Raw genomic sequence first — 27,922 nt, forward strand, 5'->3', positions numbered from 1 at the left:
AGAATCAGATTTCAGTGTTGTTTAAAAATAAAGAACCTGACACCAGCGTGACAAAGACATGCAATTTTAAACCCTCATTTTCATTTTTGCTGATTTCCCACTAACTGCTGATGCTGTTACAAGATGCTGACATTACCAGCACAAAACTTAACATTTAAATACCAAAATCTCAGATAAAAAGTAGAGAAATAAATGGAGATTTCTCACACAACTAACAAATTTAAAGTTATGTGCAAATATGTCCAGAGAAAAAATGTTTAAAATTAAGTAAGTAAACTGACAATTCCAAGAAAAGCAATTTATGAGAAAAGAGCCTTTTTCCTTCTCAAGAAACATACTTGCCAAAGGAAAGCAGAGGAGTTCAGAGAGAAAATAAGGAGTGAGGCAGAACAATTCCTGTCCCTCCTCACTGGATTTGTGTAAGGGAAGGACCCTTCCCTGTGCTCCAGGTGCCTCCTTCCAGTCAGCAGCAGCAGCACTGTGCTCACACAGCTTCGTTGTTCTGCTGCATTTGTGTGTGAGCTCAGCCCTGGAACAGCCAGAAGCCACAGGAACAGCGAGCCAGCCTCACCTGCTGCCCAGCTCAGCCTGGCCAGGAGCCTGCAGGAGCCTGCTCGCTGGCACTTTCAGCCTCCACAGCTCCAAAAGCACTTCCTGGAGTAGATTGCTGGAAAACGCCTGCTAGTCTTAAAACAAAATGAGCAAAAATGGAGTCTGAGAGTCCATTTCACCTTTGCAAGCCTAGGAAATGAGTAAGATCTCAAACTAACAGGCTAGGGACTGCTTTTACCTTCCAGACCTCCCACAGTGGGACGTTGTGAAAGGCCTCTCCTGTTAACATAAATATTTAACAATAAAGGAAAACAGGGGGAAATTAATACTCCGAGGAATGGCATCTGTGACATGACTCACAAGTCGTGGAAAAGTTCCATTTGCAGCAAGCCCTCCAGGGCAGATATGAAAGAGAAATTGTTCCTTCAATGCAAACCAAGTTGCTCATGTGCCCACAGTGGAGGCTGCCCCAGCAGCATTTCTAGCTCAAGCTGTTTAGCAACACATGTGGCCATTTAAAAGTTAATTATTTCAAGTTCTCAGATGCCTAATTTCCTACTGCAGTACAAAACAAGGGCACACAACTTCACAAGAATTTCCTGAGAAAAGTAGCTGCCTACACAAACTCCATTTAAATCATCTCCTGTTATGATGTGATTGTTCTAAATACGGGATTTCACCAAATATTTAAACCATTCAAAATGAAGAACATTAACTATTAATAGCAACTTTTCGCATCATTAGATCAGGCTGCAGAGTCACAGCAAATCATTAGCTTTGCTCATTTGGCTCTTTTTAGTTCCAAGTCTAAGTTTTTAAAGAAAAGTTTCCAGTTTAGGAAACTATTTGGAAAACTTGGGAGGAAAGTGTGCAAGCTGCTACAGAAGATGGGAGTTGTTGAAGGTTTAGAGGGGAAAATGGAGCTCCATTTTGGACACCCTGAGGGCATCACAGCTGGGATCACAAAAGGAAGCAGAGCTTTGATCATTAACAAACGCAGCTGTAGGTCATTCCAGCCCTGCATGGCAATTACTGCAAAGTGGAATCATGCAGCACCTGCAGGGAGAGTTGGGCTGCACCATTTGAAGTGCATGAAGAAAACAAGTTCAAACCAGCATTTCAAACAGTCTGTTTCTGCAAACAGGTCTCCAGCAAATCACATTTTCTTGTTGTCTAAGCAGAAATCCATAATCAAACTGGTTTATGTAAGTTTTTTCTCAATATCATTTTTACACGGTCCAATTTCACAGCTCCTCCTCTTTTAAAATAGCTCCACTTGAGGCAAGCTGTCCCTGTAAAGCACCGGGACAGAGGTGAGCTGTGGGCATTTCTTCTCCTTTGGAGCAGCTATTTAGTGGAAAGAAAGGCAATTCCACTCCCCTGCAACACCCAAGTGCCAACCAAAGCATGGACAGAGGGACACAAGGGAGGGACATTCATCCTGGCTCTGTCACAATTCCCATTTAGAACTCACCACCACGGTGTTCCTAAAAGGCCACCTCAGTCACAGCCACCATTCTCACCTCACTCTTGTAACCATTCAGGTCAGTAACGCCAGGGACGGAACCCAAAGCATTTCAGGGAGTGGCTCTCTAATGCCACTTTCTGCTAAAAGTCCCTCATCCACTGAGTGTCCCCCCTCATCCCCTCACAGCAGGGACAGGATTTTATCAGACATCTTTTGTTAGCAAAACTAAACAAACAGAGAAAAAAAGTCTCCCAGCTCAGCTCCAAAGAAACTTTTCACTCCTCTCACACCAAGAGCAGCCAGAATTCCCACAAACAGGATGCACATACTTTTCCCTGCCCAGCAATCCACAGGAACTCACCACGAGGAGGTGAAACCCTCTCAGGAACAAAGAGAAAACTGTTCTGCTGCTGCTCTGTTCTCCCAAAGCTCAGGGACGAGGAAATGGCACAGCTCAGTACCACACACCTTGGCTGTACCCTCCCCCTGCAAGGCACCAGCTCCAAGCACAGAAATTCTGCTTTGTTACCCAAGTTAGCATCAGGAGGTGGGCAAAGCCTCCTTTACTGGAGTCAGGTGGCCACAATTAACCCCAACTGTCCACAGCCCCTCTCTGATGGCCTGAAATACAAACTTCACACTCACAGCTATATTTAATAAATAAATCAAATAATAGCAAAGCAAAACCTTAATTCAGAATCATGTAAAACATGAGCATTCCCAGATTCAGCATTTACAGACATCAATTTATACTGTTTCAATGTGTTTGATTAAAAAGAAGCAGAAAGAAACAATCTAGCCAAGTACTCAGTCTTTGGCAACACTTGTAACCAAAAAAACCTAGATAATTCCTCTGAAAACTAAGTAACTCTTTTTTAAGACCCAGACACTTTAACCACAAGTTGAAATAACAAAAAGAAATTTGAGTTCCGGCAGTGCCACAAAGCAGAAAAATAAAGTAATTACATCAGAACTTATTCAAAGGCAGGAGGTCTAAAGAGCCATGCAAATCCTATCATTATGCAGACATTATCCAATTTAATTTTAGAGATTATACCAATCATAAGATTCCCTTTCACTGATTTGTACAGATGGGTTTTTCCCTGCTTTCCCCACAATTAAACAAATTAAGCAGTATTTAGATGAGCAACCTTATCATTGCAGAAGAATGTATTTATTAGCTAAAATAATCTTTAAAGAATAGAGATGAGATGCTACTGATTTCTTTTGGCATCTCTTCCCAACACATTACCTTGTGTGACAAGCCTCTGACACGAGAGCTTACAGTCTGCAAAATAAAAAAATGGAGCATAAGATGTCTGATGGATGAGATATAGAGCAAGAACATGGACTCAGTGTAGCCATCAGTATCTGTACAATATTTTTTGATTAAAAGGGAAAAGCAATGTGAAGATTCAGAGTCTTGATGTTCTCCTGAGAACCCGAGGGGATCAGGTATCAACAGTAGATTTTGGCCAATATGCGTTTTGCCCAATAATTTCAATTTTTTGTCATTTAAAACAGAATACACAAGGAAACTCCAATTTTCTTATCTATCAGTGTGATCTTTAAAGGAAGCCTTGGATTTAAAGCACTTTTAACTCATCTCTGATACAAGTGCTTACAGTCTGCAAAATAAAAAAAATGGAGCATAAGATGTCTGATGGATGAGATATAGAGCAAGAACATGGACTCAGTGTAGCCATCAGTATCTGTAGAGTATATTTTGGTAAAGGGGAACAGCAATGTGAAGATTCAGAGGCTTGATGTTCTCCTGACTCCCAAGGGATCAGGTATCAACAGCACTACAGTAGATTTTGGTCAATATGCGTTTTGCCCGATAATTTCAATTTTTTGTCATTTAAAACAATACACAAGGAAACTCCAATTTTCATATCTATCAGTGTGATCTTTAAAGGAAGCCTTGGGTTTAAAGCATTTTAAATCCATCTCTGAGATGATGAGATGGCAAGAGCTGACAAGAGCTTAGAGTCTGCAAAATTAAAAAAAAGGTGCATAACATGTCTGATGGATGAGATACAGAGATCAAGAATATGGTGCAGCCATCAGTATCTGTAGAATATCTTTTAATTAAAGGGGAAAAGCAATGTGAAGATTCAGTGTTGATGTTCTACTGACTCCCAAGGGATCAGGTAACAACAGCACTACAGTAGATTTGGTCAATACAGGTTTTGCCCAACCACTTCAATTTTTTGTCATTTAGAACACACAGGGAACCCCCAATTTTCTTATCTATCAGTGTGATCTTTAAAGGAAGCCTTGGATTTAAAGCCCTTTAACTCCATCTCTGATATAAGTGCTTACAGTCTGCAAAATTGAAAAAAAAAGGTGCATAAATGCACAACATGTCTGATGGATGAGATATAGAGATCAAGAATATGGTGCAGCCATCAGTATCTGTAGAATATCTTTTGATTAAAGGGGAAAAGCAATGTGAAGATTCAGAGGCTTGGTGTTCTCCTGAGATCCTGAGGGGATCAGGTATCAACAGTAGATTTTGGCCAATATGCGTTTTGCCCAATAATTTCAATTTTTTGTCATTTAAAACAGAATACACAAGGAAACTCCAATTTTCTTATCTATCAGTGTGATCTTTAAAAGAAGCCTTGGGCTTAAAGCCCTTTACCTCCATCTCTGAGCAGCCCTGGCTGAAGCCCCCACAGAAGGAGCCCCTGTGCCCCCAGTGCCATTTTTCTCCTCCCTTGTTCCCCTGCTCAGAGCCCCAGGCTGCCCTGCAAGGCCTCACCCATCTCCCTGCCTGTTTTCCTTGGCACTGCTCTCCTGCCACGCACAGGGGGCACACAGAGACAGGCATGAAGGAATTTTCTCTCCTGTCAGAAAAGGCGAGAGCAGGGTTCAAGGAAAACTGTCACCAACCAGTGCTGGCTGGAGAAGCAGCAGGATTTTGACAGACTGAGAACATTTTAACTGGCAACAGGAAAGTTTATATTTATCTCAGACTTGTGTCTCATTTAAGACATCCTAACTAACATATTCTCCCTAGCTGATGGAGCTGATGGCATGATTGCCCTGCTCATTAAAAAGCTGCCAGGAGAAGCTGGGAGTATCTCAGACACAAAGCCAGTCTCCCAGCAAAACCACGGAGGTTAAACTGGTATTCCCAACACTTCTACACTGAGAAAGGAGATAAAACTGAAAGTATTTTTCTTTATCCATCAGAAAGCAACAAATTGAAACAAACCCATTAAAATCATGGGGAAAATCAGTAATTTAAAAACATAATATCTAACCTAACTTAAAATCTTCATATTTTGACAGCTACAGTCAGCAGCAGATTGATTATTTCCATTTGAAAGATAAAAAACATTCTACTGAGATAATTTGATTTTCTCAGACCTTGTGAATATTAATAAGGCCATTATTTTATTGCTGTTGTAATAGTTCTTATTGAAGGAAAGGCCAATTAGAAAAGCCATCCACCAAGCATGTCATCTGCCTGGAGAGCAGGATCTCAGTTCTGGCTGTCCTGTACTGCCCTAAAAACAGAGGCTGCAGAATAAGTAGGAAATATGCAGTGTTTCCAAAGCATACACAGGAGCCATTTCTATTTTAGATCATAAACAAAGAAATTTTTTTAAAACTGCATTAAAACATTACTTTTCTACTGAGGTCTCACAGTTCACTATTTTTACTTGGCAATAATAGCTCTTTTTTTGCCTTTCATTTCTAAAGCAGCTTGAGAGTTACACAATTTTCCTCCTACTTCATGTATAAGCATTTCTGAATATCTTAAGATAATTTACCTGCAAGCTCCAAGTTGCTTTCCATTTTCTAGCCAATAAAAACCCAAGAACTGTTTCCTTGCCTCCAAACTAGTACCCAAAGGACATTTTCAGACCAAACTATGCTTTGCTAATTTTTCTATCTGAGTTTCAGAGTTACTATAGAAACCTGCCAGCACAAATAAAAAGAAGAAGCTTTTGTCAAAATATTAACAGAAAATAAAGAAATTAACTCCAGCACACCAAGAGCTCCAGTTGAAGGTTACCCACCCTCTGTTCCTTCCCAGCACACAAAGGGCAGGATCACAGCAGAGCCATCAAGCAGAATGGTGTGGGTGTGGCAGAATGGACATGGAAACAGGCAAAAAGCCTCAAAATCCCCTCAGAACTGTGTGGCCACCACCAGAGCCGCCCAGAATTCCAGCAGGATGGGAACTGGGCTCCAGGGGTAAGAAAACTGATGCCCAAATGGCTCCTTGTAAGCAGCCAGGCTCTTGGACTGAGTGCTCTCCAAAATCCTGGGCACCAGAGGAAGCAAAATGAACACAACATCTGCTTTCCCAGCAACTCTGAGAAATCCTCTGACTGGGAATCCTGAACATTCCTCTCAGCTTCCACAGGTGTGCTGTTTGTGGTTATCTGGGAGATAAGAAAGAGGCTCTGTGGCCACCAGGGGTGATGCAACAAGGCAGTGGCCACTCCACAGCCATGCTGGAAACTTCCCTAAGCACAGGCTGGGAGGAGGGCAAGGAGGGCAAACAAACAGCAGCTCTTCACTGCCTCCTAAACTGTGGTTTGGAGGATTTCATCTCCAAGAGGAAAACTCCCAGTGCAATTCAAAACTTCCCAGAGGGCTGCATCATTACAGGGTAGGTGGAAGCTGTGTGGTTTTATCCTGGAAAGTGAGTCCAGGGACACACACACGGCAAACACACCCAGCTGGGCAGGACTGTCCTTGCACACACCCCTGCTCACAGAGGTCAGGGCTGCTTGGCTTCTGAAACTCTTCCACCAGCTCAGTTCCACAGGCAGGCCCCAGTGCTACACACTGCACATGACAGTGAATAAAACTGAATAAATAAAATGATCCTTTGTTGAACTCACCAAGATGGGAACATGAAATGTGAAAATGAAGGTTTACTATAGCAGTCTAATTGCTGATTTTTTTTTTAATCACATTCTAAGTTAGATAACCCAGGTTATGAACACCTCCCTTCGAGCTTTGCTGACTATCCTTGGGAAGAGAAAATGTCTTGCACCTCAGAGAAACACTGAAGATCAGTGGGTACATATTTCAATAAAAGAAGGGTGCAAATGAAAGTCAGCAGTGACAGCATCCAAGGACAGCTCTGTTTTTTCCAAGTCATGCTGCATCCTGTGCTTACAATGCACACAACTCCTCTGGAGGAATCCATGCAGACACAGCAGCACGACAGAAAGAAATCTGAGGAGCAGATATGCTGCTTTAGAATTTGGATCAAACACAAAGGCAGCATGAGCAGGGTAAGAGGTTCTCACTGGGCTGAGCAGAACAAGCACAGATCTGCATTTATTCAGCACCTCCTGCAGCCGGGCTCAGCCTGGCCAGGGACAGCCCCAGGCAGCTCTGCTGACCTCGGCACGACACGGGCTGCCAAAGCTTCCTGACACCTCTCCTCAGCGTGGATCAATTCAAGGAAAAATCCTACATAATCACGTGGAAAAGCTAGACTAATTAATAAACTGGCCCTCCACAACGTTTGCATATGTATTTAACCCAGGTCAGCTGAAGGCAGCAGACAAGTGAGGAAACATCTTTATTCTCTCTGCATGCTGGCCTAGGGCCAGTCTGGTGGATTTCATGTTCAGCCTTCTGCTAAGTGCAGCTTGACTCCAAACACACCAGTCTCCTCCAGAAAAGTGATCTATGAGCCTCCGTTTGCTGCAGAATCTGGGGCTTGAAGAGGCAAAGTGGTATCTATCATCATAGTACATGGTTATTCTTACTGTGGGCAGCCAGCCAAAAAAAGGGGTTTTACTTTGACCATGTAAAACTACCTCTGACTTTTTGTTTTGTACCCTATGGAAATTCAGGTAATCAGAAGATTTAAGCAGTAATCTCACCAGAACTGTAGTTTCTGTTACTCACAAAACAGCAAGTACAAAAACCCCAGAAATCATTCAGGAGAACCCAAGTTTGAGTGCAGAGCTCCTGCTTGTTTTCTCCTCCTGCAAATATTTACATTAGCTCTTCAGAGGGTAGGCTGCTCTTACCCTGTCAGAGACTAGCATTATATATAATTATGTCACAATGATACTGAATACTCTTAAGTGTGTAACTAAAAGCAATTACAAAGGTTTTCTTTTGAAAAAACACCTCCATATACACATAAAATCCATTTCAAGGGGCCATCAAGCAGGCAATACATTTTTGCTATTGTTCCACTGCCAAAAGGCAGCACCATGGCCAATTGTTGCAGATAAAAGAAGCCCTACTATCCTCTGCTACAGGCCAGACTCTCCTCCTCCTGGAAACAGAATTTCAAAGTTATTTGCCTCAAATCCTCATAAATGAAAGCATTAGATTTCAAATATGAAGAGGTTTTTTTTTTCAGAATTTCTAGACTGTGAATCACAATTCTTCAGTTAGGCCTAAAATTCAAACAGAATTTCAAAGTTATTTGCCTCAAATCCTCATAAATGAAAGCATTAGATTTCAAATATGAAGGGGTTTTTTTCCAAAATTTCTAGACTGTGAATTGCAATTCTTCAGTTAGGCCTAAAATTCAAACAGCAGAGCTCAAAGTAAGTGAAACAACAATTCTGCAGAGAGCAAACCACAGGGCCACGTGGCTTCCCTGCCACAGCCACCCCGCCAGCAGTTGCAGGCAGCAAATTCATTTTGCAAGTCTCCAGCATGACTGAGAGTGAACTCATTTGAAACCAAGCCAAAAATCTTGACCCAGACGGATTTAACACCCACTGCTAAACGCAAAACTAACAAATATTTGATGTTTAAATGGATATTTAACATGATGGAACTAAGTGCTCCTGCATCTGAGAAGGCCAAAGTACTCTGAGATAACCTGGCAATGCTTTTATCAACATCATTTGCTCTCATCCAGGAGTTTCAAGTACAGAGCTTCTAATATTTCAACTCATCATTAGATGAGCATTGTGTTACAACACCTTGTCTTTGGAAACCAGGCCTCCCCCAGATGCCAGTCCTTACTTCAGAGCCCTAAATTAATCATCACTGACAAATTAAAATAACTCCTTGATGCCACTTCTCAGCTGTACTACGCAATTCTCACAGTTAGGTCTCTAACACAGAACTATTTCAGGAATTACTGTGCTCTTTTTGCCTTATCCTTCAGAGGTCAGAGAGGGAACAAAAACCAAATCACTTCCAGAAAACATGCTTTCATCCCTCCTTTTTAAAGCAACATGAATTGGTAGATCCTATTTCTTCCATTCAGTTCTGTTTAAACCACCCAGAGCTCCACTCAGAGAACACGCCTAGGAAAAATTCTGTTCATCCATCATATAGAATCCCTCCTCTTCAGTCTGTTGCAAGCTTTTGTCATCATCTGTCCTCCAAATGGTGGAAACAAAAAAAAATTCATCTCCTTGGCATATTGCTACATAGAGAGCTCCCAGAAGAACAAAACAAAGTAGGCTTCGTGAAAGACAACAGCACAAGTAACCATAAAGTCCCATCACACATGCAAATAAAATGCATTGTGAAACTTCCCCTGAAAAAAAACTAAATTCGGGTTTTAACAGGCCTTTTGAAAAATTATTGTTCCAAATGCTCCTTTTTAATTAGATCTTGAGTATCATGGCCCCTGATACTGTGGTGTTTAGTTATCATTGAAATCTTGCATCTTTACAACATACCAACACCGCAACAGCAATGAAGATAAGCACACACCGTGACGATCTCAAGGCGCTTGAATCCGTCCCTTTTCACTGTTCTAGTGGCCTCAAGTCAGCTTTTACTTTGAATTAAGGGGAAGTGGAGCCAAAGCACACTCGCAATCCGCATGCAAGGCATTAGTCATGCGGGTCAGCTCCCGGATTAGACCTGAGAAGGGCTCTGGCAATCGGGCAGCACCAGCAATTGTTGGGGGTGACACGCCCTCCGCTCCACAGCCCCGTGCTCCGCCGAACCCCCACATTACGGGGCGACGCCTCGGAGCAGCCCCAGGTGACAGCCGTGGCCATCCAGGACGCGAGGCTGGCATTCCTCTCCAGGACTGCCACACCTAGAGCAGCGAGCAGCCCGGTCTCCCTTTGTGCTACCGCACATTCCTCCCCGGGTCACCGGCTCCCTCTCGGGGCTCAGCCCCGCAGTCCGCGGCCGGGGCGCGGCGTCCCCACGCAGGCTGCGGCCGCAGGGCCGTGCCGGCCAGGTGGAGGGGCCGGCGCCTCCGCAGTCCCTCGCCTCGCCCCTCCCTCCAGGCGCTGTGTTAAACATGAGTAAGATTACAAGTATCTTATGTTTCCCTCCTCCCCCGCTCTCCCACGCCCAAACCCGCAGTGCCGGGCCGCCCGGGGGGAACCGTGCCTGGGACAATGCGGCGAGGGGAGGAGAGCTCTGAGCCGGGAGAGAAGCTGCCGGAGCCGCGAGGACGCCGCGGCCGCTCCCTCGGGACTCGGCCGGTACCGCGGGCAGGGCCGTCCCCGCGGGGCTCGGCCGGTTTGCCGGACACGGCCGCTGTCTCTGGCCTCGGCCGGTAGCCCGGGCTCGCCCCCCGCTCCCGCCGCGACGCGGCCGTTGCCAGGCGGCGGCGGCGGCCTCGCCCCCGGGCGGCCCATGTGCGAGGCGGCGGCCGGGGCGGCGCTTCCCCCTCCCGCCATTAGCATAACACAGAGGGGAGGAGGAGGGAAAGAGAAGAAATTATAATGAAAAAAACCGAAAAGAAAAAAAGAAAAAAAGGGGAGGGGGAGCCCTTTCTCCAGCACGAGCTGCGGCGGGGCCGCGGGGAGCGGGGCCGCGCCCGAGCGCGGCTGAGGGGAGGGAGCGGTGCCGCAGGAGGCGGCCGAGGGCCGGCAGACAAAGGGAACCTCCCGGCGGGGCACCGGGGCTCGAGGACCGGAGCGGCTCGGTGGAGGCTTCCCCGGCCGGCCGCCGCCCTCCCCGGGCCCGGGGCGGGAGCACTCACCAGCTGAGCCGGAGGAGGACCCTCTGCTCCGGGGGACAACAGCAGGCTCGGGCTTGGGCGGCTGGGGCTGCGCGGGCCGGGCGGGGGCCGGGACCTGCTCCTGCGCGGGGGACGGCGTCGTGGCAGAGGAGGAGGAAGAGGACACAGCTCCCCGGGGGCTCCAGTCGGGCTGCGGCGGCTCCGGAGCGGCGGGGCGGGGCGGCTCGGCGGGTTCGCCGAGGTCCAGCAGCTGTGGCGGCCGCTCCTGCGGGGCTGCGGCGGGAGCCGCGGCAGGCTTCCTCTCCATCACCTCCAGCTTCTCGTCGAAGTCTTCGTCCTCGTCTTCCTCTTCCTCCTCCTCCTCCTCCTCCTTCTCGTCGTCGAGCACGAACTGGTAGTTAAACTGTGGCTGCTGCGGCCGGGCTGGCCCGGAGGAGGAGGAGACCAGGGGCGACTGGTCCAGCTCGTCCATGGTGCCTGGAGCGGGCGGAACAATGAGTAGTGCGGGAGCGGGGGGAGGCGCGGGCTGCGCTGCCGCCGCCGCTGCGGGACCCGCACTCCACGCCCTGTGAGTCACCGCCCGGGAGGCGCGGGCGCGCCCGCCCCGCCCAGCGCCCGGAGCGGCGGCCGCCCCAGCCAATGGGAGCGGGAGAGGGCGAGGAGCAGCCAATGAAGGGCCGGCTTGGGCGTGGGCCCTCATGAATATGCATCAGATGGGCGGGCCCGAGGGCTGGCGGAGAGGGGCTGAGAAGTCGGGTAAAGTTCAGCGCGGAGAACGCGGGTGGGGCGGCAAAGGGGACGGGGCACGGCCCGGGGCCCCTCCATCCCCCCGCGACAGACAGCCCGGGAGCGCACGGCGTGATTCACCGCTCTCCTCTGCTGGAGTAGTGTCATTCTCTTTTTTTGTTATTTTAAACAGCGGCCAGGAACCCTCAGCGATTTCCAGAAAGAGAAGGGGATGGCTGGGCTCCCGGATGGCGCAGGGCACCGATCCGCCCCAGCCCGGCCTCTCTCACCCTGGATGTGACCGAAGGATCCCGGGCCATCCCGGGCGCCGCCGCACTGCGGGTCGGGGAACCGTGAGGCGCCGTCCCGGTCCCGATCCCGTTCCCTGGGCACCGCGCCGATCACCGCAGGCACATCCATCCCCCTGGGGCGGGAAGCGGAGTCAGCCAGCGCCTTCCTCCGATGGGAATGGAAGTTTTAACCAAAACATGATGCAAAAACCTTCCCGTGCCTGAAAAAAAACAGAGAGGAGACATTGTCAGAAGAGATAAACCTGTTTAACCACCCGTGCTAGTGTAAGGCAGCCCCATGAACAGATCTCATCTCTTTACAGTATGAATGTAAATTGTACAACTTCTGCGGGAAAGAATGGAAAGGAAAAGAAAAATGAAAGGAGAAAAATGAAAGGAGAAAGGAGAAAAAGAAGGGAAGAGAAAAAGAGGAAAAGGGGAAAAAAGGAGGAAAGGAAAGAGGAAAGGGGAAAAAGGGGAAAAGGAAAAAGGAAAGAGGGAAAAAGGAAGGAAATAGGAAAAAATTAAAGGAAAAAGGAAGGAAAGAGGAAAACTGAAAGGAAAAAGCAAAAAGGGAAGAAGAAATTTAAGGAAAGAGCAAAGGGGGAAAAAAAGGAATGGAAAGAGGAGAGGGAGAGCAGAAGAAAACTTGGCACCTGCCTCGTGTTAGACTCTGGTGTGGTCTCCAGCTTTCTGCTCAGAGATGGAACATTGGCCAAAGCCCTTAGGGCAACACTTAATTTAACTAAAATAGCTTCTATTTGGATGCAATTTCCACCCACACAGCTGCCTCAATAAGACCAAAAGGCCTTATAATTCTATATTTAACACCACTCCGACATTATGATGGGTTTTTAACCCACCGATGATTTATCCTCCTGTATAAAGAGATTAGTTCATGGAAACACTCAGAGCACGCAGCTGCCAGTTCAGTGGGACAGGAGGAGACAAGGAAAACAAGCAGCGCTCATGGCACAAGGGAAATGCCAGGAAAGGTGCAATGGATCAGGGATGGACATTCCCCGGGCTGTCCCACCCAGCAGTGCCTGCCAGCCCCGAGCAGGAGAAGCTCCCATATAACAAGAGACCTTCCAACTTCCAGTCCTAATTTTTTCAAGGCCAAGGTATATTCTCTTACCACTTTTCCCTTTAAATTGACATTTTCTCTGAATTTTAATTAATAAGAATGCATTTTGCCCAGCCCTTGCTTTCCAAAGCTAACGCTGGAGAAGCTGTGCTGTCACCCTTCCCCCTGCTCCTCCAAGCAGCTTTTCCCTGCACCCAATCCAGTCCCAGATCAGGCACAGGAAATTCCAGATGAGATTTTTTTTTTTCAGGAATGTTCCTATCACTACCAGAAATTACCAAAACAAATGTGCAAAGTATTTTTATGAACACAGTGAGGGCAACATTGTAATTCTGATTGAGAGTAATGTGAATAAGCCCTTGACAACCTGTGATGCCTTTAAATGCCATTCTTTGCCCCTAAGATTTTGGGTATTCATGGACAAATTATCCATTTATCTTTTCAAGTCAGCCCCTTTTACAGTGATATAAAGGATGCTGCAGCAGCAGCAGAATGGAGGCATAGCAAATAAAATACTTTGATTGAATAAGGTCTTTATAATTTCACCAGCAAATCTATGGTTTGCATCTCTTGGTTAAACAAGAAAATGGATTTTTAAAATTCCATTATAATATAACCTAAGGCAACAAGGTACCTTTAAAAAATTGTCAGATTCTGAGTATAGACACAGTGCTGACATATTTAACTAGGGGGATTTTTGGTCATCTACAAGAAGAAAAAAAATCTATATATAATTTGGCAGATTTTATCAGAATACTTGGAAGAGTATCTATAATCAATTAAGAACAAATGAAAGGAGTTTTTATTTAGAGACAGGAAGTGACTAAAGGTCTTGGGGGGAAACAGGAAGGGAGTTCCATTTTCCCTGAGCAAGCCAAATTAACAAGCAAGGGGAAAAACAGAGCTCTGTAGTACTGAAACTATTGCAAAACACGCCAGGTTTTAGCTCTTTAGAAAAGTATTTTACAAATCTGCTAGGAAGATTGACAACAAGTAGGAGTATTTTGCAGATATTCAGCAATTTATTTTACTCAAAACTTCGTTTTCATGAGCTGTTTTCTTATAGCAGAGTTAGGAAGGAAAGCATTCCATGAGAGAAACCCCAGTGGGGATGTTTCTGAATTTGCACAGCAGTGCTGCCAGTGGTTGTGTCAGTCCACTCACACCTTCTGCTTTATCTCCCACAGAGGTAACATGATAGCAGATCATGGGCTAAGATAACAATGGTGATAGCACAAATGCAGTACTGTCACTGCACAGCAGGATCCCACAGGAATAACCCCACATTTGGTCTCAGAGATTTTAAAGGATGGATTTAAAATTGCGAGGTTGGCCGGATTTCTGTCCCTCCTTTAAAGCTTTAAGGACAATCTCCCAGGTTTCAGACATAATGTCTTTATCTCTGAAGGATAAAACTCTGCAATTCTTTGTTTTCAGATTATGCCTGTGCTGAATCAAGCAGATTTGCCTCACAGGTTTGTCTTCAGTTGAACACCTGCTGTACTTCTTTTCAAGATCAGCAATGACACATTGTGACAAAATCACTGCTTAGTTTATTAATACAAATGCAGCATATGGAGGGGGGAAAGTGTGAAAACAATAGAACAAAGGGATTTCCATCTCTTGATGGTAACTGAGCCAGGCTGGGCTTTATCAGAATCTTCTATGGGGCCTTCCTTGTCCTCTGCTATAAATAACATTTTCTTGGTGATAACTTCTCTAACCTGTTATATTCTTTAGTGTTCTAGGCACTTCTAATTCTGGAATTGTTTGATTGGAATCAAACCCACCCATTTCTACAGTAAATGTCCCACTACCCATATCAATAGACTCTGATTCAGCCCTGCAGAACTGCCTTCAGCCAGCCAGGGGCTGAGCCCATCCACCTGCATCAACCAAGCAGCTTCAGGACAGCTCCACAAGACACCAAGTGCCACCAGTGAAAAGCTGCCATGAGCTGTAGCTCTAAATTCCTGCACCCAGGGAATTTCTTTTTGGTCTCTGTAAGCTGTCATTCAGAGGGACCAAAGCTGATGAGTGCCATTAAAATGATGGTACAACAGTGAGAAAGGACACATTTGTTCATCAATAAAATATATAACATTTGAAGGGAACCAAAACAGTGACAGTGCTCTCTCCAGCAAATGAGACTCATGAAAAACTCACCTCACTAAGCTGCACAGGAATCCAGTGCTAATGGGAATTTGGTCAGAAAACAATGGCAATGCTCTCCAGCAAATGAAACTATGACATGAAAAACTCACCTCACTAAAGCTGCACAGGAATCCACTGGTAATGGGAATTTACTTTAATTACTCTTTTTCTTGGAAAGAACCACTTAGGTCTTACTTAAAGGACCATACATTAATCTTATGTCTTACTGACACCCCCAGAATGTTCTAATTCTCAGAATACATGTAATTCCCCACATTAAGTTTAATGTTACTACTTGTCAGCCCCTCACACTTTTAAGAAATACAATTAAATTATTCACTTACCAGTTTGTCCATAATACCTCTCACTCTTGAGGAACATAAGGACCATCAGTTCCATTGTACCTAGACACAAAAAAAAAAAAATCCATTATTAACAAAGAGTTCCAGATAGTATTAACTACTTTTTCTAATTCATGTTCCCCCCTCCTAATTTTTATTTTAAATCTCCTCCACATTCTGGCTCCAGGTACTGAGCTAGTGATGCCACTCACTCATTGACTGGAACTTACAACAGCAAGAACGAGCACTCTGAAATCATGGCATTTTATGTACATTTTTTTAAGGCTTTTTTAGAACTTGGGGATTTATTACAGTTATAATAAATTGGAATTTAAGCTGGCTTGCTCTGTAAAGGGAAAAGTGTACCTAATTTGTATTAGAGATCAACTTTTCCTCTTTCTCAGCATTGCCATTGACCCACTTGGGAAAGAAACAGCCTGGTAACCAAAATTCAGGGTTATTCCCTGGGCTGCCAAATGTACCCAAGGAGAAAACAAACAGATTGATGGGGGCAACATTTTCACCATCACTGTAGGCAAGGCTGATGGCATCACCATTGGAATTAAAAACTTAACTACACAGGCAAAGTGTGCAGAGGAAGCAGCACATTGATCTGAACTCACATTTGAAAGGAAGAGCTGCTGTTTTCCAGAACTTTGCTCACTTCTTAACAACCTGTCCCCTGCAAAAGCCTTTGGCAGCTCCAGCAGCTGGAGCCTTCAGCTGGGGCCTGGTGGGGCCACAGAGCATTTCTGACCTCTGGGGATGGAATGTAGGGCAGCTTTGGAAAGCACCACCAGGACTGAGGCTGCTTTCTTAGAGTATTTAGGGAGCTCTTCCTTTTATCTGGGTCAGACAAAGATAGGACAGCTAAGAAATGTCCAACATGACTTCCCTGCTTTCTCAGTATCACATCCAGCTGGCCATACACTAAAGCCCTTTACCTCCCTCACCTTTCCCCAGATAAAATATCCCAGCTCTTGAACTCTTTGGGCAATTTCAGTTAACCATGGCAGTGGCAGAAGATTCAAGGATATTGAACTCCTGATAGTTTTGTAGAAACCAGCAGTTGGCTAAATTAGAGAGAGCTGATGGGCAGAGGGAGCAGGAGAACCTGGTGGTTCCCCATTCCTCTGGTGTATACATAAGTAGTTTTTACAAGCCTGCCTGTCTGTCATTTACCCAGATGACAAAAGCAAAGAGGAGGATGAGGGGTGTGAGAACGACTGAAGATATTCCAGGATAGAGATGCAAACAGTGTAAGACCTGGGGCTATAGGAAACTTGAATTTGCTTGTTTTACTGGTTTGGAACTAGGTTCTGACTGGTGTAGATAGGGATGTATTTTAGGTGAGTCATGCCACTGGTGAAGGATTACCTAAGTGCAACCACAGTGTTGGCAAGGGAATAAAAGAAATCCTGTAGGCTAAAGTGTTTCTGATATATCCTGTAAAAAGGAGCAGAAATGAAAAGAAAATATACTGAGAAAACAGCACTTGGAAAAGAAGTGGCACAGGGCTACTTAAGTCCCTAAAGGAAACCAAAGTTCTTCAGATTTCTAGAGCATGGTGTTTGGCAGGTATCCCTTACTCTAAACTATTTTCAAAGCTTTTTTTTTTTTTCCATGCAAAATATAGTTTTTACACTTCTCATTGTGTCTTGTGAAAAACGAACATATTTCAGTAAAAACTAACTTCTTGAATGACATGTAACATCTGCTCAAATGATTACTTCAGCACAGGCTGTTAGCTAAGATTTATTGGATTTATTCCATCAGGTAGAATCAGGTTGCTAAACAGTGTAAGTTTTAACATACGAGCCTGGAAATAACTTGACCATATCCTGGGGAGAAACGCCTGGGTAAATTGAGAAAAAACCCTATCAGTTTGGCTTTAAAGGCAGCTTATGTTGTTTCTCATTCCATTTTACTCACTTGAAGTTTTTGAAAATAAAATCAGAATTTTGAATAGCACTCTTTCTTTAAGACTTATGCAACTAAATTGATTCAACAGAATTCTTAAAAATGACAGTTGCTTAAAAGAATAATAATAATAATCATAAAATGCTTTGGGCTGGAAGGGACATTCAAGACCATTTTGTTTCTCTCTCCTTACCCCCATATTCCATGGGCAGGGATACCTTCCACTAGAACAAGTTGTTTCAAGGCCAACCTTGAGCAATTCCTGGGAAATGTAAATCATATAAACATAATTCTTCAGCTCTGCAGTGGGCAGTAAAGCCACTCTCCCTGAGCAGCTTTTGGACTCTACACCAGCAGCAGTTTTTACCTAGACTGGAGGAGGAGACATCTGGAGGAGGAACAAGGCACACAGATGTGTGATCCCTTTGAGGCTGCCACTGAGTTCATGTCAATTTTATTTGTTCTTTCAGCACACTGTATTTCTTACAGTGTAGAGCTGTTTTATAGATATCCTAGTAAAAAAGCAGAGACTCAAAACAAAGGCCTATTGATCGGCATTTCAAATACATTCCTTGGATGGTGAGAAGACAACCTCCTAGCCCCTATTAGTTACATCTAAAACTTCCTCCAATTTGCTCAATAACTGCTGATCCCAGATTATATTTAGGCAGTCTCTTGATCCTTCAGGGTGCTCATGTAGCTGATGTGATGGTCAAATGTGCCTCTGATCACTCCTGTGGTGCTTTGCAGTACTTATGGAAGTGTCCCACTTCCCTTCTGCTCTTGTCTCCCAGAATCCTCAGGTTCAGTCCACTTGCAGCCAATCACCACTTCCCTCTTGTTCTGCTCATCTGACCTGGTTTAGCTTTCCTTATAGCCTGGAAGTTCCTACTGATGTTCAATTGTTGCACTGAATTCTTCTTTGAAGCAAGGATCCTTTCTTTTTCTTCAGGAGTGTAAGAAAAAGAACAATTGTAAGGCACACAAAGGAGATGCTTTCTATATTAAGTAAGTGTAATATTCCATCCTGGCTTTGCCATGAGATGAGTGATGGTTACTACCTTGGGAGAATCAGCCTCTCTTCCCTCATCTGAGGAATTTTTCCCCCTTTAAAATCCACTTCTATGACTGCTCCAGAATGCTGAACTTGTAAAAGTAATTTATGCATCCCACCATGGGATAAGAGGGAAGGCAGCTGGGAGCAGACAAAAAGAGATTCCAAAATGGACCAGAGCTCCAGCTGCTGACCCACAGGACACAAAGCTCAGCACTGGCACCATCACAAACCAGTAACTTCAGTTCCCCCAGACTAAAACAGCCCAGGGCGGGGTAATTCGTACTCCTCCATATAGCATCCATCTAAGTGCAACTAAATAAAGATAAACATATTATTCCTAAAAATAGCAGGGGGTGTCATCACTCATATTTTTCAGAAATAGCAAGAGCTATTTAAACTGCTTTGACAATGAAATCAGGTGCCACCATATAAATACACAGTATATGATACATTGGTTCAGTTTTAGATCATTTTATGGCAACTGGATGATATTTAAATTTTTATTGCATGCCTAATAATATGTAAATTTTAACACATTGTGTTAGGGATTTTTTTTCATGTCACATTAGAAATTTTAGTTCAAATTATAGATATTCCTTCAGTCTTTTTGCATTTATAGTTGTGTGTGGTATAGATTGGATGGAGGGATGGAGGGATGGAGGGATGGATGGATGGATGGATGGATGGATATCCAAAATGTGAACCAAAAAAGCCAAATCTATCAGGCTGGCTGTTGGACACCAGTTGGGTTCAGTTTACCCTCTGGAGAGCTCAGGCTCCCCAGTCAATACCAAGGCTCAGTGTGTTACACAACATTGGCACGTTATGAAGTCAATTCCTCCCACACACAGTTCACAGAGCTCAATACAACAGGTGGATGAAAGATGTGCTGCGTAGGGGTGTTTTGGAAAACTGAGGCAACAACAAACCAAAGGGGTCAGTGGAAAAAGAGCAGTCAGCTTTTCCACTTCCCATTCTTGGGTAGTTGTTTTCTCTTGAATGTTTGGGATTTGCTTGGATTTGCAAGGCAGGTCTAGAACAAGTAAGGGAAGATAGACATGCATTGAGAAAATCAAAGAACATCCCATAATACTAGGTTAGCTCCATAGCAGGCCCTCTGTGCTCTGGCACACACTCCTGTGAGCCCTCCTCAGCTGTAAGCTCCTAAGGCAAAGCCCCCATAATCTGTGATTTACCCAGTGCAGCACCAGAGCCCGCAGTGCCAAGGCAGCCCCTGACGCTGTGCTGGGCTATAAATACCTCCTGCCACCAGGGGCTTTTTCAAATCGGCTCCAATCAGATTTCTCCCCACTGGGCTGCCAGAGCAGGCACCCAGCTGGGAGCACTGCCCAACCTGGTCACCCACACTGGCAAACCTCAGAGGAGTCTGAAGGAGCTCTGCCCATGAAGTGAATGGCACGACACAAAGAGCAATTTCATTGCCATTTGCTCTGTGTCATGTCAGCACAGGACTGGTTTGGTCTAAAACCCTCTCTGAGCCTTGGCAGCACACAGATGTGTGGGATAGATGTGTTTGTAGCTGTGTCACCCGGGGCAACATCACATGGGCTTGGACAGGATAGACGGGTTTGGGCTTTGGCAATACCTGGATAAGGAGCCCACATGATTGCTGCATGTATTTGTGTTCTCAGCGCTGCCACACAGAAACTCTGGCCCTGCCATGAGCTGTGTGCTGCTCTCCCAGAAATCCTGGTCACCTAACAGAGCCAGCATGGAGAATGGCTGGCAGCTCCTGCCCTTGTGCCTGAATAAAGTCATTATCTCAGGCACAGCAACCAGCACTGCAGCTGGGAGTGTGGGGGCTCCCCAGCAATGGTTACGTGGGAGAGAGAATGAAATGGCCAAGGGGGAAGGTGGGAAGTTGTGGATGGAAGCTGTGGGTGGAAGTTGTGGATGGAAGCTCTGGATGGAAGCTCTGGATGGAAGCTCTGGATGGAAGCTCTGGATAGAAGTTCTGGATGGAAGCTGTGCATGGGAGCTGTGCATGGGAGCTGTGCATGGGAGCTGTGCTGGTTCTGAGCAAGCTTTGGGATGGGAGGACAAGCCAAGCAGAGCCAGCCAGCAGCAGGTGGAAAAAGAAGAAAGCAGAACAAAATGGAATCTGCATCCCTGGGGTTTTGGAAAAGTGGCCTGTGGCCAGACATGAGAGGGTTAGGAGAAAAGAGTGAAATGAATCATGAGCCTAATATATAGAAATTGTAACAGATGAAGACAAAAGGGAAAGGACAAGAAATCCCCTTTTCTAGCACAAAAATAGATGAGGCAAAGAAACAGTGAAAAGTGTAATTTCAGGTTACCTTGCTGTACTGAATGTATTAATAGTTTGATTCAGTTTTATTTGAAAAGAAGACAGAAGAAAGAAAAGGGCATAAAGCCCTCGCTCCAAGCAGAGAAACCGATGAGGCAGAAAACAAAAGAAAAAAGTTCTAATTTCAGGTTCCCTTGCTGCACTGAATGTATCTACAGTTTGAGTCAGTTCTGTTATTTTAGGTATACGATTAAGTCTATATTTTCTCTACTCACCTTTTAATTCAAAATTTATTTCTGAGGACCAATTTTTCTCTCAGGGATGTGTATTAAGTATTACTACAGTAAAAAGGAGTTGCTTATGGGTATCTGAAGGCAAGAGAACTAAAATCTGGTGCAAAATAAATCAAGAGATAGTTGTTACACTGCTCTCTATGGCCAGCACTGACTTCATAGCCTGACCTCCCATTCTGCTTGTTCCAGTTGTACAAAAATATCAAAATAGGAAGGTGCTACCCTGAGACAATACTCTGAAACAGCCACACTTTCATTTATTGAATAATAACAAATGTGAGTCTCTGCATTTATGAATATCACTCAGATTAAATTTCTTGTAGACTAAGAATGCAACCCCAATCAACTATCAAGCAAAAAGCCCCACCCACAAATAAAAGCTGAAAAGACATTTGAATGTATAATAACAGTAATAAGCAAAACCATTACTATCATTAAACCTTTAATGTGATTAATGCTGTTTGGAAGGATTACACCTAAAACCTTGAAAGCACAATGGAACTGGGGAGAAAAAACAGTGTTCAGACCTGGAAATGTACAGTTGAAGAGATGCAGCTGCTCAGCTCAGCATTTCTACTTCTGAGCATGTACAGGAGTGACAGCTCAGCCACAAACCCAGGGACTGCTGGGACCGAGGGAGAAACACAAGTGAGCCAAAATAACAAGAGTCTGGGAAAGCAGCACAAACCCAGCTAGCAGGGGACAAAGGACACACAGCAAGTTGGTGTTATCCCAACACAGTCCCCAGTACTGACATAATCCCCAGTGCTCACAAGGGTTTGAAGTCCCACAAGGACTGATGGGAAACTGCAGTGGCTGGAGCTGTGGATTAGGGACCAAGCAGGGCACAGAAATCACCTCCATCCTGCTTCTCCAGAGGGAGCTTTTCTGCACAGCTCTGCAGTGCAAGGAGAACAACCTCCTCCTAAGAATGCCCAGCACAGCTTTACAGCTTAATGAGGGTTGATAAACACATTCAAGATAACCCCACAAAGATAACTCCAGAAATGTGTGGAACCATGCAAAGGCATATTTGCTTCTGGGAAAAGGGAAGCAACCCTTAATCTTTACAGCCTGGCTAAAGATTAGCTCTGGAGAGTTCATATTATTTATATTGTCACTAAAATCAGGTGCAAGCTGCTTCAGCAATGAGCTATTGCATGAGGCCCAGCTTGTTTGGGTCCAGGCTGCTGCAGTGGAGCCCCTCAGCCCTGGCTGGCTGCGCTCAGGCTGGAGCTGTTCGAGGTGACCCAGAGAAACGTGGGCTCCATGGAGAGCACAGAACCAGGTGAGCAACACTGAAGCTAAGTCTGATACAAACCCCCCTCTGTGTCCCAGACTCACAAACTTCCACATGTTTAGTGCAGAACCAAAAACCACCTCCCAGTGCCCTACTAAATCTTTCACCCATAGCAAAGACCAAAAGAGCAGAGATTTCTTCTTTTTTTTTTTTTAAATGAATGAATGAATGAATGTAGGTCTCTTGGTAGATAAACTTTAGAAATACTTTACCTTCAAAATTAGTTACATTCTGTTTCCTGGTGTTGTCTCTAATGGACCCAGCAATCTTTCTCTGTGTATGTGAAAAAAGCAAAACCAAGCTGGGAATACTGCTATTATTCCAACTTGAGCCCATATTCCCACTCCTTTCGTTTCTATTTGGGATGGTATGCAACACTGACACCAAAGAGATGGATTTAGTAGGACCATGCTGTGCTCTCAGGCTGACAAAGAAAGAAGCATAAAAAGGGCTTTGCAAAGTTAACAAAAAAAATTGAGAAAAGGTATTAAAGTAATTGTTTAAAAAACTTTTTTCTGTAACTGTAATACTAGGTTTTGTACAAGATGCATTTTTAACAATATCTGGCCACACTGCTAACTGTGTCTTTGAAAATAAGTGAATGTTGCCACCCCATGTATTTTTCAGAAATAAACGGAATGGAGTGTACTCACAAAATGATCTTTAACTGCACCCATTTTTTTGTATTTGCAGATTTGATCAAATCTTTGCACTTGATCCTAAGCTGGAAATTCTCCTGGATAAAGTCTACACATTTCTAGGAACAAGCAGTTCAGATATTTCTATTCTAGTTACCACCATACCACAAGAACTGAAATAGCATCAATTAAAATTGTCATTGACCTCTCACAGAGCACTGATATAAGGGCCATTCTCCCTGTGTCCCAGCTGCTTTTTATACAACAGGGTGTTTGATTTCCTCTGAACATTTGATAGAAAGATTAAACTGTCTAACGTTTCCAATTAAAAACAATTTGTGTTCTACAGTGGATTTAACTACTTCATTAAATCACTCATTATGAATCTCCTCACAGCCCCATTTTCAGCTCTTTCCTTCAGTCTGTAAATTTTTCACTTATGGATCTAATAAAACCATCAGGAAGCCTAAATTTCATTCATATGCCAAGTATCACAGAGATGTAATTAAAAATCATTACCAGGATTCCATCTGCCACTTCTGTGCACTGTCAGTGCACCTGAGTCCTCTGTAAGCAGAGTGTTAAGGAGTCTGCAAATTATTGCAGTACGAGCAGAGAAAACGCCTGTGTTGTCTAAATATCCTCAAACTGTTTCTTTTACAACATTTCAGTGCTGCTTCTCAGCCCCAGGGAGCAGCACACAGCCAGTGCCTTCCTGGGAGTGCAATGCTGCTCCTTGCTTTTTGGGAACACTGCCAATCCACTTCCCTGCCACTTTGGGAAGTGCCTGCCCTTCCCCATGTCTGTGTTTTGTCCCATTGAGGCCAGCGTGATGTCAGCCCCTCTGCTGCTGTGTATGCATGCAGAATTAATAGACTTGTGCTGCCACAAAAAGATGTTGGCAGGAGTTTTGTTGGCAGCAGGCAGAGTAAGCACATAACTCCCTCAGAGCCTTGGTTACCCTGGTTGCCAGGCACATTCAATATTGGCCCCAAGGTGCTTCCTCTTGACCCTTGGAGGCTGTGCAGTCACCACTGAGCGCTGTCCCTGCAGCACAGACTCCCTCACCCTCCAAGTGCCCAACTTGGGCACCAGCAGGCCCCAGGAGTGCCAGGCAATGGGCACTCAGCAGCACTGGCTGCCTTTCCCTGCAGACATGCCCAACCTGCTGTGATCACCTGTGGGATCTCAGCACCTCAGGACTGAGGTGCCGAGTCACCGAGACCACCCTTGGGGGGCTCGGGAGTCCTGGAATGTTGCCAGAAGTGTCTGGTGGCTGGACTTTGATCCTACACAGGAGACGACACCTGTATGAGGATAGGAGGGTTTCACCGGGGTGAATGGTGAAGGGATAAGTTAATTAGAGAGGGAAACACAGGGTTTAGGATTTCTGTACAGGGGGGTTTAGAGAAGTAAGATGGAGGAATTGGGGCGTGTCCTGTCCTTCTTCTTCTTCTTCTTCTTCTTCTTCTTCTTCTTCTTCTTCTCCTCCATCTTCTGTGGTGATGGTGGCACTTTGGGATTGGTCATTACTAAAAGTGCACTGGGCAATAAGGGTGAAAGGTATTGGGGAAAAATGATAAATATTGTATATGTAACTTTGGGTATAAAGATAGGTGACCGCCCCGGAGGGCAGGGAGAGGTGCTCATGGCTGGCTGCTGAGCAGAGCTCTATCGGCCGAGAGAAAATCTTTTAGATAAACAATTAATAAACACCGAGACCGAGAAAAGAACTGAAGCCTCTTCTCGTCCTTTGAAACGCGGGCTGCCCCAAGGCCACCCCGGGCCTTTCCAGGCCATCCAAACAGCCGAAAATCGGACAATCACCAGCTACTTAAGAGTTTTTACCCTTTTTCCCCAAAATGAAGTTTGGTGTCCAAAGCTACGTGGAAGTCCTTTATTTCTAAGTAAATGTTGAATCTGGTTGCTGTAAATTAAAATACAAATTGCAGCTGTCACTCTCAGTCACTCCTCCCTCACCAAAACAACACTGAGCTTTAAGAAACAGGTGACAATCAGATACTAACCCTGATGGCAGTTCCTATCACCGGATGAAAAGATTAAAAGTAGTGACTTCTCTTCGGAGATTTTCAGCACCAAACTAAAGAATATGTTTAAAGATTAAGCAATAACTATGTTCATTTAAAAAATAACTTTTTAAAATTCACTTTGCAGAGGATGTGCACCTCAGCTCTCCCACAGAAATGGTCTTCAGAGATAAGAATTCTAAGATTTTTTTTTGCAGAGAGACATGTGGTTGTGTTTGAATGGAGGGCACAGCTTGTGTTTCCAAAACTCCAGTTCTATTTCACAAAGCACTGCCACAGGCCTGCAATGCAGAGGACTTGTTTCTGAGCATTAAAAACCAGCAGAAAAGGGGAAAGCTGATCCTGGCCTCTTTTTTCTGGAAAGCTTGGCTCAACTCCAGCCTTCCCTCAGTTTAGAGAGTAGTTAAACTACTTGTCAGCCTAAGAAAACAAAACGAAGCCACTTCACCTTTCTGGGATCATTTTCCTTGGGAACTGCTCCCAGTCCTTTTCCAGGTGCCTGAATTTCTGTGCCAGTCACAGGTTAACAGGAAGAGAGTGACAAACCCTGCGTGCTGCAGGTACCCTGGAATGGTTACAAATGAACCTTTTCTCATAGTAAAAGGAGGTGTGGCTTGGTTTGCGCCTGCCAGAGGGGCTGGGGGAGTTTTCACAACACAGAATCAACACTGCTTTTATTTTAGCAACAAGGGCTGTTCAAGTGATGGTATTTAAGGAATGAGGTCACATATTCAAGCTGTTTAGATACAACAGTGTTTGGAGATGTCAGTCAGGCTCCAAAGTAGATAAAAAGTGCATCAGCTTATCAGCCACGCGTTTCTAGTGCTGGGCACGCAAAGTGAGCTCCAGCCTGGCACACAAAGATGCTGCTGAAGCCCTTGATGTTATACAGCAGTTAGAAAATATAAATTACAGGACCTGGGGCACATCTCTGAATGGCTACACTGCCATGGTTGAGGGAAAAAAATGAGTGTTCTTACCTGAGTCAGTAGATTTGCTCTGGTAGGAAAGGTTTCAGTAAGAGAGGTGTTGCAGCAGGAAATCTTTCACAATCTAACACATTTCCATACTAAATTGGTGAAACTTACTCAGCAGTCTGAAGTACTAACCTGAGTTTATAACTTCATCTAGATATAATTATTTAACATGGAAGACTTGGCTCAAAATTTTGGGCAAATGACAGAATATATTTGAGTGTTCCCAGGTATCCATACAAAGACCAAAATCTAAGCTAAGTATGCCATTATGTAAAAACCAGGCCAGTGGGTGACGTGGTCTGAAATTAGTTGGAATGACTGGAACCTCAGTAGAAATTTGCTTGATCACAGCAAGACTTTAATTTGGTTGATCGTCAAGCCCAAACCTGATTTACCATAAGCACTTCAACTGAAATGACAGGAGTGGAAGCACTGAGACCAGATTTTATTTGGCCCACAACATTGACACTTAGCTTCTTTTCAAATGTAGTCAGTTAAAAAATTAATCTCCATTTCCCTAATCACCTGTAGCATGACAAGTCAAATGCAGGGACACAGACAAGTCTGACAAATTTAGATTTTGTCTCCCAGCCTACATAAACCCAATGTTTTTTCACTCCTGCAAATTTCTTCTCAATGGTTAGCAAGTGATATGTCCTTTCTCAAAGCACATTTTAGAAAGTGTGCTTGCTGCTTCAGTTATTACAAATATATTTCTGATATGTGTTTAAATTATAATTCCTGTTACAACACAGCCAAAAATTAAGCAGAATAATTGCTCCTCTGAAGAATTTACACTGCCCAAGGCTCCACATTGAAAATATTTCCATGCAGAGTTCAATAAAAGTATTCACAAAAATATAATAATTCATGTGTATAAAAGTTGCAGACTCCAGCCAAAAATATGATGGTACTCAGTACAAACCCCCTGCAATTGTCTTTAACAGGTGCAGGGTAAACCAGGCTATCAGGCTGGGATCTGTATTCAATTTTTATAAAACAGTTAATGACAAATATCCATCCTCTGACTTCAAAAATGCAGAAATGTTCATAGGCCTCATACGCCAGCAGATGCTTACATTAGGCTGCAGTAATTTACATCATCACAAAGATAGCAAGTTTGATATCAAAGATATCATATTTACCTTTTCACTGGTAAATATTCCAATAAACCTTAAGTTTCTAGCTTGCCCTAAATTGTATTTCACTGTTTGTGCATTGAAGCATCAATATCACAACAGCAATAAAATTATATCCAGCACATTTTGATTTACATTGTTTCGTGTTTACACTGGAGCCAAAAATACTCAACAAGCCCCACCTGCCCATGTGAATTTTGCTCAAGGAAATAAGGCTGTGTTGCCTGACAGCAATATGAGGTGCATAAAGAATTAGCCCCAAAGAGAGGACCTGAATTTCAGGAACTATCCCTGAGAACTTGCCTGAGTCCCTGCTCCCATTATTTCTGCACAGCCCCAAGGCACTGCAGAGTTGGCCCTGTTTGATGCCAGGAGTACTCCAGTATCACTGAAAATATCCCAACCTCAGCCTTTGCCAAATGGGATCTTCCAGCAGATTCATGATGGTAAAGAGGAACAGCAGATGGATGTGTAAAACCTTTGGTAGAGACTTAATTCACATGAGATAATCCTGCTCAAGCATAACAGAAAATCACAAGCAAGTTAAGCAGAGAATTATTTCACTGCATTCTGACCAGAAAAATGAATTCACTAAGTGTCCCATTCCCCTTATAGCCCAGACAGCAACCACCTGGGCTGTAAGATATTCAGTATTTATCTCCAGGGAGAAGGCAGAAATGTGGAATGTCCAGCTGCAGAAATGATCAGTGAAAGTTCTGCCATGGAAAGTGAAAGGACTGAAGGGAGCAGCCAGTGGGAAAACTGAGACAGCT

General features: G+C 44.4%; 1 protein-coding gene and 1 long non-coding RNA gene across 4 annotated transcripts in view; both read right to left on the reverse strand.

Moving 5' to 3' along the window:
* Positions 1-11,473, reverse strand: part of RTN4 (reticulon 4) — a 41,002-nt gene extending 29,529 nt beyond the window's left edge. Inside the window, exon 1 of one of the 3 annotated variants that reach the window (XM_064709690.1) lies at positions 10,932-11,473. In XM_064709690.1, the coding sequence (XP_064565760.1) occupies positions 10,932-11,382 (451 nt within the window). In that variant the 5' untranslated portion in view covers positions 11,383-11,473. The remainder of the gene's footprint in view (positions 1-10,931) is intronic. The other 2 variants (XM_064709692.1, XM_064709693.1) reach the window with 2 other exon arrangements.
* Positions 11,474-12,091: 618 nt separating this feature from the next.
* Positions 12,092-27,922, reverse strand: part of LOC135446148 (uncharacterized) — a 46,562-nt gene continuing 30,731 nt past the window's right edge. The window contains exons 2-3 of the long non-coding RNA XR_010439676.1: positions 15,512-15,571; positions 12,092-12,147 (exon numbers count right to left, since the gene is read on the reverse strand). This is a non-coding gene — a long non-coding RNA (uncharacterized LOC135446148). The remainder of the gene's footprint in view (positions 12,148-15,511; positions 15,572-27,922) is intronic.

Source organism: Zonotrichia leucophrys, chromosome 3 (genome assembly GCF_028769735.1).
Source record: "Zonotrichia leucophrys gambelii isolate GWCS_2022_RI chromosome 3, RI_Zleu_2.0, whole genome shotgun sequence".
Taxonomy (NCBI): domain Eukaryota; kingdom Metazoa; phylum Chordata; class Aves; order Passeriformes; family Passerellidae; genus Zonotrichia; species Zonotrichia leucophrys.